The 14,667-nt window shown below is 42.5% G+C and overlaps 1 protein-coding gene across 2 annotated transcripts; it reads left to right on the top strand.

Annotated features, from left to right (window-relative positions):
• The first annotated feature begins 2,133 nt into the window (after window positions 1-2,133).
• LOC110984538 (proton-coupled folate transporter-like) lies at window positions 2,134-13,262 on the top strand. Of its 2 annotated transcripts, none has more exons than XM_087140503.1 (6): window positions 2,134-2,649; window positions 6,887-7,856; window positions 8,706-8,840; window positions 10,516-10,599; window positions 10,990-11,161; window positions 11,723-13,262. In XM_087140503.1, the coding sequence occupies exons 1-6, from the start codon at window positions 2,590-2,592 to the stop codon at window positions 11,832-11,834; spliced, it is 1,533 nt and encodes a 510-aa protein (XP_086996629.1). In that variant the 5' UTR covers window positions 2,134-2,589; the 3' UTR covers window positions 11,835-13,262. The 2 variants fall into 2 exon arrangements, with proteins under 2 accessions (XP_086996629.1, XP_022100521.2); XM_022244829.2 differs by lacking the exon at window positions 2,134-2,649 and adding an exon at window positions 6,209-6,367.
• Window positions 13,263-14,667: the final 1,405 nt, after the last annotated feature.

The raw sequence follows: 14,667 nt of genomic DNA, 5'->3' as shown, positions 1-14,667 counted from the left end.
GGGAAAATTGAAAAGGTTTTGTGGCATTGACCAAGCAGTCTGACGCACAGACTCCTGAAACTCGCTATTAATCCCAGTTACCAACCTTCATGTAGGACTCTTCTAAGCACTCGGGTTTCCCGGCCCACCACATTATTTTCCTCCTTGCCTGTCAGTTCATAAACCAAAAGGGGTCGAGCAAACCATACAAGGGAGGCCTCTGAGTCGGCAGGCCACGAACCTCGAACCCGTAATTTACTGGACTTTGCGAACACTCGCAGCAACAGGATTCGCCCTTTACAGAAAGCAACATTTAAAAGGATAACATATTGACTGCGTTTCCAATTGCCATTCACAAATTATTAATGCCAATCGTTTTCCATTAATGAGTACCTTTTTGTAGTGGAGTCTCAGCTTAAAGCAATGAGCCCCGCACTGGACCAAGAGAATCGTGACTTTCCTAGCAAAGGAGGCTCCTTTGGTAGGAACTTCACTTTTCTGGTTCACGAAATACTGTGAAAAGTACTCGTGTCTGCCCGGGCTTTGGCACCCTCGACCGTCACAGCTTGTACAGTCATTAACCTCTTGACTGTTGTTCCAGCATTACATTGTGTCTCATGCGTTACATGAATCTCATGCATTACATGTGTCTGCAGCATTAATCTTATTTGACGGGAAACTAGTTCGATGGCTCAGTAATGGATGGCTTTCACTTTCGCACCGAAAAACACGCATGAGACGCAAACTCCAAACACTTGCCGCGCCAGATGTAAACAAACTTGTTTTTTTTTCACTATTTGTCCGTAATTTAGATAGGATTTCTGTCGGCCACATGTTTTTATAAAGTGAACAGTCTCAGACATGAAACTTTGGGCTATTCGGGGTGGCATGCCCCATCAAGTCAGTGGTTACAATCACAGAGCGCCCCCATAGCTGCTACGAATTAAGGCTTCCGGGGATCGGATCGGATTGAACGTGGCCAGTCGGATTGCTCTCATCGGATTTCTACTGTAATATTGGATCAGATTGATCAACTGTCCCGTAATCCAACAAACTCCGACTTTGTTTTCGACTTGCTTAAAATGCAAGAACCCGTCTGCTGTTGCTGCTCCCCACACGGTTACCACTTACAACCCTTGTGTCGTATGCGTTTACGTTTTAATATCATAATTAGACTCCGGTGGGGAGGCCGTGTTTGGCGAAATGTCACAATTCAGTGTTTAAACTCTCATTTTTTATTATTCGGATCAGATTCCGATTTCCACCATCGGGCATTGGATCGGACTGACCCTCTCTAATCCAAATCAACCACCTGTAATCCCCATGGCTGCCTACTTACTTCGAGCCTGTCAGATTGTCGACTAGTCTGGTTCTCAGACCCGGGTTAGTATAGTGCTTTAAATACGAATTTAGACGATCCAGATTTCGAGGTGATCCACTCATTTAAATGTAGAATTGAAACCCGACATAGAGCTCTTTATTTTAAGACGTTTCACGCGGCCATTTGCTTTCAATGACTTTTTTATTTAATTGGATGAAGAGATTCCCGAAACTGTACTTTTTGTAGTAAATATCCTGCAACTTCGATTCATGTTATGAGTGTGAGTGTGTTTCGCCGATCTCTTCAGACCTCCTGTTTTATCAATCAGACCCTCAACTTGAAGAATCCTATTAAAATTGGGAAATTTGAATTCCTGTTTGATGTTGTCCACCAAAACAATTTTTGACTTGTTTTTCCTTGTACTAAGTTTTATTTCTGTGGATGTAAATTCCAAACTCAAATTCCCTCCTTTTACGTGGGTTGAACTTCTTTTACAGTTTTTCCAATTATTTATATACTTCCCATTTACCTTAATTTTTCATGTTTCTTTTCTACTTTGTTTGTTTTATGCTTTGGCCAATCAGTAAAAGACAGAAAGAGGGAGAGACAAAAACAATGCAGTTTAGTTTTTTCCCCAGCTTTTGTCGCCGACGGGTTCTCAGTGCGCACAGCAGTCGTCATTTGCTCACCTTACCTTGCGTATGAGCTGAGTAAGGTCAAAATGTCTGGTTTGTGCATGGCAGAGTTGATCGAGTCAGTCACTGCAGGTTACCACAAGCCACAAGTAAGTCACATGTCATTCACCTACAAGTCAACTCGAAAGCTATTCAAATGAATGTGACGATTAAAGGCATTCCTTTGTTATTGTTCATATCTTTAGTTCCGCATTGACTTGTGAAATGCCCTGTGAGTTGACTTGCGGACTGACTTGTGACCGAAGATCTACAACTCTGGTGCATGGTTTCTTTTTTATTTCCTGGTTACTAGAACTTGGTATTCCTCATTAGCCACGAACATGCCCAGCTGTCCAGTGAACGGCAAGGCCATTTCTTGTTCTGTCAAGGCTTTACCATGGATTAAGGCTTCACAAAGTCGAATTGTTCTTTTGTAAAGTGGACTGTTGTAACTAGCGCTCAGTATGTGGCAGCGATATCCGGAACTCATCCAGATGAGCGATCAGGTGACCAAGATCCTTTGACTTGGCTGTCGAGTAGAGTTTTCCCGCAGCTTTTCGATGTCAATGACAACCACTTGTGTCTGAGTACACAACGGGTTGATTATTGCTATACATGAACACAGAGACGAACCAGGCGATTATGCCACGATCTACGAACTACTCCACTTTTACAGTAAGTACATCTGTTGATGATCTAGCTATGGCTCCATGATACATGCCTCGGCAAATGAACAATCGATTAATAGCTTTCGCTGTCTCCACGACCGTTACGAGGCACTCGTAAGGTACATGTATTTTTGTTGGGAGCTCATTGGAATGTCACTTGAAAAATAATCGATTCCGCGTGTACGTACGTACGTGGCAGACAGATGCGCAACGAATGGCGCCCTTTCTATGTCTAATCTCGTTCGCAGGGTGCAGATAGAGCCGTGTATGAGTGTCACATAATATACTGCTAGAAACAAACTGGCAGGTGTTTGCGCCAGTGCACACGACCAGCTTGTATACAATTATTACGCTACTTACTGTACACAGGTGAGCAGCCATATTGTTAAACAAAATCTGAAGCTTATGGGTATATACCAGGCAGGAAATTGGACAGAGGGGTACCCCTCCCCAACAAGTCCCATCCCTATACACACTCCAGCCTATTGTTACTTAATACATCCCCCCTATAAGATGTCTGGAAAGAATTAATGAGTTACCAGTAGGGCCTTTAACTATGGCCAACACAAAGGCGGGGGGGGATCCGTCTGTCCCATCGTTTGCTTCATATGGATGGGTACAGTCCACTAATTCAGGCCTCGTTGGAAACAGTGTAAAATCACCATTGGTCGAAGCTCAATAACATGCAAACCAATATCCCTGGGGTATCTTCCACCCAAAATTAATTGTTATTTGGTCATTAATCTTTCACTTTCTTTTCAATTTTCGGGGGGTTAACCAATTACATTTTTTATTTTTCACCCAAAACAAAACCACCACCCCCAAAGTCGAAATTCCGAAGTCAGCACGCAGCACAGATGGCATCCCTCTACTTCTCGGGTCCTTGGGAACATTTTTCAACCGTATTTTTTATCCCTTCTGCCCTCAGATGGAAGCCCAAAGAATCGGGGACTTGATCCTAGCACAGATTTACACAATCTCACCATTTTGGGGGCCAAACAATCCCCCTTTAAAAAAAGATACAGAGGGGCACTTTTAATGCTAATAAGCTTGGCGGAAATTATTGCTTGAATAAGACGTGGACTGCACCCTTGATGCACGGACGTATATAAAAAAACCCTGGACTTGAATTGCAAGGCCTTTGTATGAAACAGAAACCAACCAGCGGCCATCTCACCGAGCTGAATACAAATGCGCGGGCTGGCTCGCTTCTATTGACGTCAGGAAGAACAATGGCGGGCATTGCCAGGAAAGCTTTGTATTCGGCTCGGTAAAATGGCCCCTAGTGGATTCAATGATCTCTATAAGCTAAATCAACCCTAACAGTCCCAAATCCTCCATTTTTAATACGATTTTTACATACACCCTTGGGGGGTTAGGGCTAAGGGCATTGCGAGTCCAAATTTCTTTATATACGTCCGTGCCTTGATGCCGTACTCTCTCAGCTCTGCTGGGGTGCAGTGCGCCCTCATAGCTATCTCCTCTCTACTTGCATGTTCAAACATTTTGCACACCATTGATTAGGAACGCATCGTTCGTATTATTCAATTTATAAAAAAGAGTCAGTTCTGCACAGGTGACAAGTCCAAAAACACATTTTTTATAACAGGTAGACTGTCAAACATTTAGCCCCTTGTAGTACTCCAAATTGAAGGGGGGGGCACGTTCATGATATTGACGTAATAATTTAATCAGCACGTGCCGTGGGCAATGTTCGTGTACAAAAGATCCGAAAGTGTTTTAAATTATTTTGACCACAGAGTGGACTGATTACACTTCGTGGAAAAATTCCTGATGGATAACCTTTCAATGAGAAATGACTGGTAGTGACGTGGTTGTGAGTGAAACAATTAGGCAGACTTCGAACTAGAGAGTGATGTAGAAATTGATGCGAGTGCTTCGGACTCGTGGAGGGAAACCATCGCCCGCACTTTGCATTTTTTGTCGGGTGAGATCTTGCTGCTCTTTGAGAGACACTTCTCTGAGCTGTCTGTTTTCCCTCATGCTCCCTCGTCCTTATTACATTGGGCACTTCTGAACCTACTGGATATAAACCGTATGTGTCCAGTTCCTCGAAGGTCAGTGTTCAATTTCTATGTACAATCTCCACACACCGCGACCATGGTGATGATAAAATCTGTCTGATTAGGAAATCATGAAAAACTCATTTAACCACACATAGTTTTCCATCATGGGGGCTCATTAGAAGTATTAATTTGAATAAGCTATTTTACGGATTTCTGGGTTCTGTATATTTTATTCCGCTAGCTGTGCCAGGCAGTATCAAAGTAATGAGGTTTCGTGAATCCCAGTTAAGACGGAACTAAAACTTGAGAAAATGCGCCAACGACATGAATTAGCGGGATGTATGATGAATCCACATTTTGACATTAGAAAGCGACCAGTCTGCGCCATCTACGCCATCTTGAAACAGGCAAAACACCCCCCTCCCATCGTACTTACGTCTCCTCTGAACTCTGAACTAAGCTTAAGGGTTCTAAATTAGGGTGCCAGGAAGACTGAGTTTAATTGAAGCTCAGGAATAAAAACAGTTAATAATTTACGAGTTGTCTGTTGTACGAAGGATTTAGCTAACAAGATTCCAAAGGACAAGTGAAATAAAATTCAACATTCGTAATTAATAGAACTCCCGCAATTCAAGACCAGTAATTCCTATGTGAGCTAAGTTAGACAGTTTTAAGTATCGCACTTATAAAGATGTTAACCATATAACATATTAATTAAGTATATTTCTTAAAATTGTAGTTGATATTTATATTGGCCAAACTATTGTTTAGCCAAGAGAAATATCGACTGAAACAATACAGAAAAAGAAAAGGACTCCTTAACCCCCACACCAGTCATAAAATTGTGTCACTTGTGTGGAGGGCGCTATTTGAAGTGGATAAGTTTGGGCTGAGTTCAGGTAGGTGGGTTCTTCTTCTATGTTCGTGAACAGCTCGATTTGATGTTTGTGGGTTGGCCGCTCGAACGCCGGGGAACTTACGACTATTTATCGCTGATATATTAGTGGCACGTAACTCGGCGGTGTCCCTGTACGTTCTTCGAGGGTCAATGCTTTTATAACAGTGCTGAATTATTTTCTATTTAGGAACATTCATTTCCCTGCTATGGAAAATTATTAAATACATTTTATTTTTGCAAAACTTCGGAACAAAACACCAATGCTTCCTAGCTTATTATGTAACCTATCGATGCTGTAAAATACAGTATAGTCGGAACACCATAAACTAAACACTGCGGGTAAAGGTAATAGTGTCACTTGGTGATATACGTCTTCCGTTTTTTCCTTTTCCTCAAGTCAAGACATTTTTTTATCCGGGCTGTATGCAGTGATCTTCCTTAATTAATTAACACAAAAACGACACTTTCAAGCTTTGTAAAGTCCGTCAGAAGATATAAACCCACTTTTATTTGAATTTCCTGAGAAATACGGCACTCTCTATGTTGCAACGGATTGGTGGTGCGTTGTTGAAATCACCGAACAAATAGACTAAAGTCCCAGAGAGGCACTTGAACTTCAAACATTGAATCGTTGTCTGGTCACGAGGTAGTTCAGCTTGAGGAAGGCCAAGTAACAGGAACTATAGTGTATGGATAGTTTTGTTCCTGGTGTGGGTTTGACGCATCTGACCTCTTCTCGACCGTCTGTCTGCTTTTTACTTTAGCGATCTGTTAACCGTCATCGACCGATGATGATTCAGGTAAAACTTTGAGGTTTGAACTGCTCCTTTTGTTGGAGTTGAAGCCGAGGCTTATTCCTTTAGTTGGGAGTTAACTCTCGCCAAAGCATTCTCCCTCTGATCTTGTAAATTTAGACTTCGCTTTTGCAAGTTGGTGTACATTTGCCCAAGCATTGTGCAGACCTGGCATGTTTCATATTACTAACAGACTGCATCCATTTTGACTTGAAATCTTTTTCCTTGAAATAATGGAACTATTTTCTGAAACCGAATTAGGACACAAATTTATCTAAAAAGAGAAATTTATAACCATGGTTGGAGAACTAGAGAGACACCCCACTTTTGAACTGCTTGAATGGATATTAAAAGGCCGGGGCCTTTTTAAGGGAAAAATGGGATAGTTACGTTGTTTCGTTGTTCAGTTTCTTTACCGTTTTATTTTTACTGTTTAGTTGCTTTGTTTAATTTAAAAAACAAATTGGAGTTTGCTTTCATCACTTTCAAATAAAGTGAAGGAATTAACCAATTTTTATTTAACAGGAGTCAACTGCCGTGAAGGACGATGAGCTGAGTACATACGAGGAGAGACATCGCCATTATCAACGGGCTTCGACGCGCCTCATAACCGTGGAACCTATCTTGATTCTGATCAACATGGTTCAGGGAGCGCTCGTCACTTTACGATCCCAGTACATCGAGCATCGCCTGGCTGATGAATATAACTACACTCTCCCGACTGGTCAGAACAGCTGCGCCAGTCAGGATCCGACTGACAAGTATATCGAGGACCAAACATCAACCTGGGTGACATATATGAAGGATATGTCGGTCTTTCCGCCGATAGTTGTGGCCCTAGTGCTCGGGGCGGCCAGTGATTTTGTCGGGAGGAGACCCATGTTCATCATCAACGCAGCTGGACACTTCTTGGGATCGACATTGTTTCTGTTTATCGCCATCTTCAAGCTGCCGCTCCCGTTGCTCATCGTAGGAGAGGCCATGCTTGGCTTGGCTGGCGATGCCGTCTTCACTGCCATCATAGCCGAAGCGTACGTGGCCGATATCTATTCGGGTAAAGCCCGTACATTCCGTCTGGTCATCATTGACGCTGTCATCCTGTTTTCCTTTGGAATCATCCAGTTTATCATTGGAGAGATCCTGCAGACAACGGGCATCAACTTCATTATCGTTTACGGCATCACCGCTGGGATGGCCTTTGTTAATCTCCTGTATACCATCACTCCGGGCCTCGTCTTGGAGACGGTGAAACGGAGACCGTTTCCTCGAGGAGTGATCAAGGAGTTGATCATGAACATCCTGTCTCTCTTCAGTAGTTCCCACGCTGGACGTAGGTGGCGTCTCTCACTGCTGCTTGCTAACGCTTGCCTCTGGACGTTAATCTTCGAAGCAGCTGGAGGCAACATCACCATCTATGGGCTGTCTCCACCCTTCTGTTGGACGCCAGAGATTGTGGGTGCATACGGCGCCATCATTAACGTGCTACCAGCAATAGGTGAGGTCACTTAGATATTCAGTCTGGTTCGACGGCTAACCAAAAATTCTTTTCTAAAATATTCATATTTAATACTTCTAGCTACCGGGGCCCGATAATCATGGATTATCGGGTTACAGTTGCATACTTGCCCTGGAAACAGGTTTGATAACAATTTTGATTTTGGTGCAATGAAATGAAGTCGAGAATACTTGAGCTCAAATTCTAATCGTGAACATCGACGTAACCAGGCAAGACACTCACGATGCACTCATTCCTACCGTTGGACGTAATTTATTTGGACATACATGTATCTGACACGTTAAATTTTTAGTGGCCTTTTGACACCCTTTAGGTGTTTTCCAGCCCCGCCCCCAAAGAATGAGTGATTCTCATGCTGTTCTGACATACTCCTTCACCGCTGAGCTATGGTTTCCCGTAATTAGTTTCTGTTTGCGTCACCCATGGTAGCCTTTGATTAGAAATTATGTTGTGCATCTTTTTGTACTGCTTGAAGTATTGTTTTTTCCTCAATACGGGCAATTCACAATAGTGCGCTTCCAAGAGTTTGCAACGCGTTGGCCAATGACAGTGCGCGAAATATGTCGACCCAATGCGCGTTTGGAAAGGGTCGACGGATTTCACGCGTTGTGATTGGCCAACGCGTTGCAAACTGTTGGAGGCGCACTATTGTGAATCACCCGTCGAGCAGGACGTGCTATACCCTAGCACAACTTTTCATTAAAAAAAAGGAACATCATCCAGTACAGCACGAAATAAGTTTCAAGATGTTCTTGTTTACCATTCTACCCCGCTAAGAGCGATGGGTTTTACTCAATCTCTAATCCATTCTCTTTTCGGTGTCTACAGTCGCTATTGTCGCGGTACCAGTGTTTCGGCTTTGCATGTCTTCATACTGGATGGTGTACATCGGTTTTATATCCGGCATCGGCTACATGATAACCACGGCACTGGCGCCTACAACGCTCTGGCTGGCCTTCCTGGGTATGTTAAGAGTTGAACGGACCTACTAAGGTGTTACAATCAGGTCACATGAGTTATTTGTGTGAAATAACAGTGGTAGTTAATTCGGCTGGTAGTCTTTAATAAAGACGAACTATTTTAGTTTGTCATCAAGGCTGGCTAATACAAATACTAAAAAAAGAAACTTTTCTATGTAAACAATGAACATATTTGGATGTCAAAATAAGCTTAATCAAAAGCTGGCAACTGGTCCTAAAATTTAGATGGACCTATTCACGGTTCTACGTGCAGAGAGTGACTAGGTGCAGTGACTGTACCGTTTCTAAAATATTGGCAATTAACAAATTGGCAAAATGCTTTGGGATTGTTGGGGAGGGACATCTGCCTCCACTGCTCTCCCACGAGGATAAACAACTGAACATGCTGAGATATAGTTTTTAACCACACTTATTTTTTACAAGTGCCCCTTTCCACCGGTGCCCCCATTCACGATTGCGACTTTTATGTGAGTACACCCTACAAATGTGTAATGCACGTCAGTATGTCAAAATGACGAATGCCAGTCTGTAAATGATGACTCTTTTACGAGTGGAATGGTAAGAATAATTCTCCATGAGGTGACAGATAAAATGCTCGATTCCACGAGGAGAAGCCAAATGGAATTGAAGACAGCATTCAATCCGTCGCCGAATGATATTCCATCCATTGTATTTATAAACATTCATTATTTGCGTTGTACAACGCCTGATTAAATCCTCACTTTGCATAAAAACCACCCTTCAGAGTTTACAGCAAGCCTTGTCTAATTCCGAAAAATTCCCATCACTTGCCGGATATTTTCAATGGGATTTTTGGGGATTAAATAAAAATCGGTTCTCAAATAGGTCTCCCGTATTTGCAGAAATACACTGTATTAAGAAAAAAATGCACAGGTGTTACAACAACGTCGCAATGACACTCACTGAGAATTTCCGAAGCCGACAGAGAGAATATTTGTTTTTAAGTAGAGGGAGACCGGCTGTGCTTTGCCTCAAAATACAACCTGTCATCTGAAAAGAAGTCACTCTATTTCAAAACGTGACTGGATCGTTGCGGACAAAATTGCTCACGTGAATTATTCTGGTGAAAAAAAGATTACCAACGAGCGATTCTGGCATCAGGGGTAAGGGCAGGGCCTGGAAGGACTATAGACCCAATTCTGTCCTCTAAAAATCCAACAAAAACTAAATAAAATAAACACTCTTTTAGTGAAATGTATTCCAAATATCGGCCAAAAGTTGAAGGACTACATACTTTTGTTTTAAACTGTCAAGGAATCTTGTCTTCTATGTTTAATCCTCTCCAAAATGCATCTACTAGCTACTGTTTCACGGAGCAAACTTTTGACACAAAGTTGGTGTGATCAACCTTTCACCATCGATACTCGAGGCATAATGTCCAATTGCCTTGAGAGCCAAATAGTGTATTTTGATAAGCATTATCTTGTGCAACCTTTTGCAACCGTAGTATCAGTCCTGTCGCCAGCAAAGCCTATTTTACGTGAGCCGTTTGGGCAACTTGTACAGGTATACATTTGAATGGTGTAAAACTGTCACGCCTTGAAAGACGACCAATTTACAATTCCTATTGGCAAGGAATTGATTTATCTTTGGATTTCTTTTTCATTTTCTTATTTATTTGCCTGTTTTCCCAACAGCCCCCACGATAGGTATGTTCCTGCTGGTACCCCTGCCGATCGTAAAAGCCAAACTGTCGGAGCAAGTAGACGACAAGGAACAAGGTATATCATCATTCAGGTGGATAGTCTTTCCTTAGAGTGGATTGCAGGGTTGCTAGGACAATCAGGCCCTCCTCGATTGCTAGAGAAGGTGGTTTGATTTTGTTGTTTATACACCAGCTATACTGATGGGAGTAATTGCAATCCCGGCTGTACTGATGGTTTAATACCGGTGCGTTGTTGTTGGTATTAATTATGGTGTGTATAGGGGATTTGGCAGTTGTTCATTTAGGTGGCGATTTGGGTAGAGGTTGATTTGGGTACCATGAGGGTAGTTTGGGAAGGTAAGAATAGCCGGTGCTCTAGTAATGAGGATAATTGTGATTGGTGAAGGTTGCCAAAGATGGTGACAACTCGTTCTTAACGCCATCTTCTTGTCTGCCGACACCCCAGGTGCTGTCTTTGGATGTTTAGCCGTGGTGATCAGCCTGGCCCGTTTCCTGTCGCCCATCTTACTCATGGGCGTGCTGAAGCTAGAGCTGAACAAGCCCAAAGGGGACCAACACCCTACCGTCACGTACTACATGGCCGCTGGTATCCTCTTGCTACCCATAACGATCAATGTGTAAGCCTCTACGTTTACGGTTAATGTTTCTAAGTTCTGATCCGTAATTGCATCTTATTGCCAATATTGGAAACACTAACGGCAAGTCATGATTTTTTTTGGTGAAATGATCATTGTGGCCTTATGCTGTTCACACTGTTCCGAGTGAATGAAAAATGTTGTCTCCAAAAAAGTGGTGGTAGGGCCTAAACTCGCCAAGACTTGTACTTCCTCCTGTTTACTCGATCGTGAACAATCAGAAAATGTGCTGGCAAAAAGTTCGAAGTTTGAGTGACAAGTCGTAATTCTTAAACTGGAAAACGACTGAAACTATTGAGAAACTCGACTTTAGCCCTTTATGACATTTATTCCCAAAGTATCGACCAATTACTAGGCGACAGGTATATGAAGCCATTACTGCGCGGGAAACACGCTGATGAGGTGCAAGCGCGTTACATGTGACTGTACCAGGTTTAAGAACGTGAACGTGCGCATGCCACCAATGATCGGTTCTCCGGTTTGTCTTTAAGCACACAAGCAAGATAGTTATTCTTTCAATTTTTGAACCCTCTTCTTCCAAAGAATCTTGCACATCTTCCAGCCGAAGGACATTAACTTCAAGCAGCTGGATGAGACTGTTTCCTGTGCTGTTGAGAACGGATTCAACCCCACCGAGAAAGACAAGCCAGAGTAGCCTTGCCCACGCGTCTGACTTCGATTCTTCGTAACTGGCAAACTCTCTGTACGTGGGTGCTCTTTTCGCATTGAGAAGGGGTTCCCGACAATCGACCCAACAATTTCTGCTCCCGCTGGAGGTTAAGACCATATTCTGCACTTAAATCGTCGCTATTTTCGCGGAACCCCTCCAAGAAAATCTATAGAACCGTTTGGAGCTTTTAGTCGTTTATCTGAAGCTACGAAAGTTTTTTGGGGGGGAGGGTCGTGTCACTCTTTGATGGCATCTTAAATAAATTTTATACAAGTAATTTTTGTTCATTTGTTACATTTGTTAAAACAGTTTACCGACAGGGAGGGCAAAAATAACGAAACTCCAACATGTACACGGCCACAGAAGTATGCCAAACTCCGTGGAACTCTAGAGTTTTCTTTGCGATTTTGCTGTTACGATTTTTTTTTGCGCACTGTATCCCGCAATTCCCAGGAAGTCCCGGTAAACATCCGATAATTGTGTGATAATTATTTGTAATTCGAATCCCTGTCAGGCCACCTATTGCGAAAAGATACCTGAGTCATACATGCCGGGGTTTTTTTCCGCCATCCTCTGTCGAGCCGATGAATCCGAAGGAAAGTTGCATTCGAGTTCATCGGAAGTCCATCATAACTTACAGGTCATCCAGTCAAAAGCCAAGTCACTATAGCTATGATCTGAATGGATTATGCATTCCTTTGCCACATCCAAAGTCTCAATTTTGACCACGGCCTGAACTTTTTCTGGGCAGTTTAACAGGGCATTGGTATATAGGGAGGGCATCGTGTGTGGGTTTGCCGGCAAAATCTTAAGAGGGTGTGTTAAAGATTTCCTTGGCATTTTAGCGATGGAGGGACAAAAAGAGAGGCGTTGGGCTTTATGAAAATGAGGCTATTTATGAATGACGGATTTTCCTGTATTTTTGTCTGAAATTCGCAGAATTATTGGCCATACTGAATTGTTTTAAACTTTGCGCTAACTTAAAAGTATAATCTGAATAGAAGAAAACAACAAAACATATTCACCATTGCGTTGATGAGGATGGGTGTGTGACGATTGAGCATGGAGCGCCATAAATGGCTGAATTATCGTTTATTGATTTGGATAATTTATTGACTCCTGTTTAAATTAATGTACCTTCAGTTATAAAGAATCTTTTTAAAGATTTTATGTAGATTAAAGATTAGTTTACATATAACTTCCGTTAAAATCGGGAAAAAGTCTAAATAAGATAGTAAAGAACAGTAATAAATTGACCAAAAATGAAGAATAATTAGTCTTTAGGTCGCCGAGTAAATCAAGTTCGGCATGCATGATTTAAAAGGTTAGCGCTTTGTAGTGCATTCCTTCATTTTGTTTCTAATTGGCCCAAGCATGCGTCCAGGTGGTTGTTTAATAAAAAGCCTAACTATAGTAGGTGGAACCCTGTCCTATTCTCCGCAACCCTTGGTGCGTAACGCGTTCATAAAAGGTTCGGCGTGGACAAAACAGCCTAGGGGGCGTAGCGGTTCTTTCCTCGCTTTGCAACAATGAGGCCCGGGTTCGAGTCCCGGCTTGGCCCAAGGTTTAAGTGCATTTGGTTTCCAGTCCATACTCGCTCTCGCAGGTTTTCTCCGGGCACTTCGGTTTCCTCCTGCCTCTAAAACCGGACCTTCTTCCTAATTCCGTAATTGTGATGCTGATTAATAAAGTGTATGAATAAACGTACAGTTATTGGCGCAAATAGCCTGAGTTGCTGAAAGCGCCATTAAAACAAACCAACCACAACAAAGCCCCCACTCTCTCCTCACGACGACTGCGCTAAGGCAACGAAGTCCTTCATACTTATGTCGAAGTTTTGTCCTTCACGGATGCGTGGGCTTCGAAAACTGGTTCGGTGGCGTTTGCCCCTCACAGCTGACGGGTCCACGTAGCCGAGTCCTAGCTACCTTGTCTACAATTTTGACGGTAACATTTAATTTATAATCTCGGCAGGTTGCGAGTAATCTTTTATTAAATTGGTCGAGCCTCGGCAGCAGCAGGCTCATTTTCATTTCTACTTCGCAGTTTGCGAGTTATTTTGATACAACGTTCAAATTAAGAATAATATAGCTTCCACTTAAGCTTCACGTTGGTGTGCATACCCTTTATCGTTTAGTTAGGTTTTAAGTTGATAAGATCGAAGAAATCACTTCAATTTTCTATACCCTGTGTTCATATGTAAGGCCTATGTCAATTCGATTAGCAGTGAAATATCTGGGCACCATGCAATAACTGTCCAGATTTATAGAAATTTATTCTTACCTGACTTGTATTTATTTCCTGGTAAAAATTGAACAGAAATTCGGAGAGTATTCAACAGAGAATTAGGTGGAGTGAAGAGTGTGTTTTATTGTTTCTGCATAGTGTAGGTAAATGTTTACATCACCAGAAACACAATCATTACCCGACAGCCTTACCACAACAAAGCCCCCACTCTCTCCTCACGACGACTGCGCTAAGGCAACGAAGTCCTTCATACTTATGTCGAAGTTTTGTCCTTCACGGATGCGTGGGCTTCGAAAACTGGTTCGGTGGCGTTTGCCCCTCACAGCTGACGGGTCCACGTAGCCGAGTCCTAGCTACCTTGTCTACAATTTGACGGTAACATTTAATTTATAATCTCGGCAGGTTGCGAGTAATCTTTTATTAAATTGGTCGAGCCTCGGCAGCAGCAGGCTCATTTTCATTTCTACTTCGCAGTTGCGAGTTATTTTGATACAACGTTCAAATTAAGAATAATATAGCATCCACTAAAGCTTCACCTTGATGTGCATACCCTTTATCGTTTAGTTAGGTT

This window comes from Acanthaster planci, linkage group LG08, assembly GCF_054643075.1.
Source record: "Acanthaster planci isolate LZ-2023a linkage group LG08, COTS_SCS, whole genome shotgun sequence".
Lineage (NCBI taxonomy): Eukaryota > Metazoa > Echinodermata > Asteroidea > Valvatida > Acanthasteridae > Acanthaster > Acanthaster planci.
Note: the sequence above shows the minus strand (reverse complement) of the source record. Positions and strands in the feature narration are given on the sequence as shown.

Excerpts from the sequence above, each read along its gene's own strand:
- LOC110984538 (XM_087140503.1), top strand. The coding sequence starts at position 2,590 with ATGAACACAGAGACGAACCAGGCGATTATGCCACGATCTACGAACTAC. Across the intron at positions 7,857-8,705 it reads TAACGTGCTACCAGCAATAG|TCGCTATTGTCGCGGTACCA; the intron begins GTGAGGTCACTT and ends CGGTGTCTACAG. Across the intron at positions 11,162-11,722 it reads CTACCCATAACGATCAATGT|AATCTTGCACATCTTCCAGC; the intron begins GTAAGCCTCTAC and ends CTTCTTCCAAAG.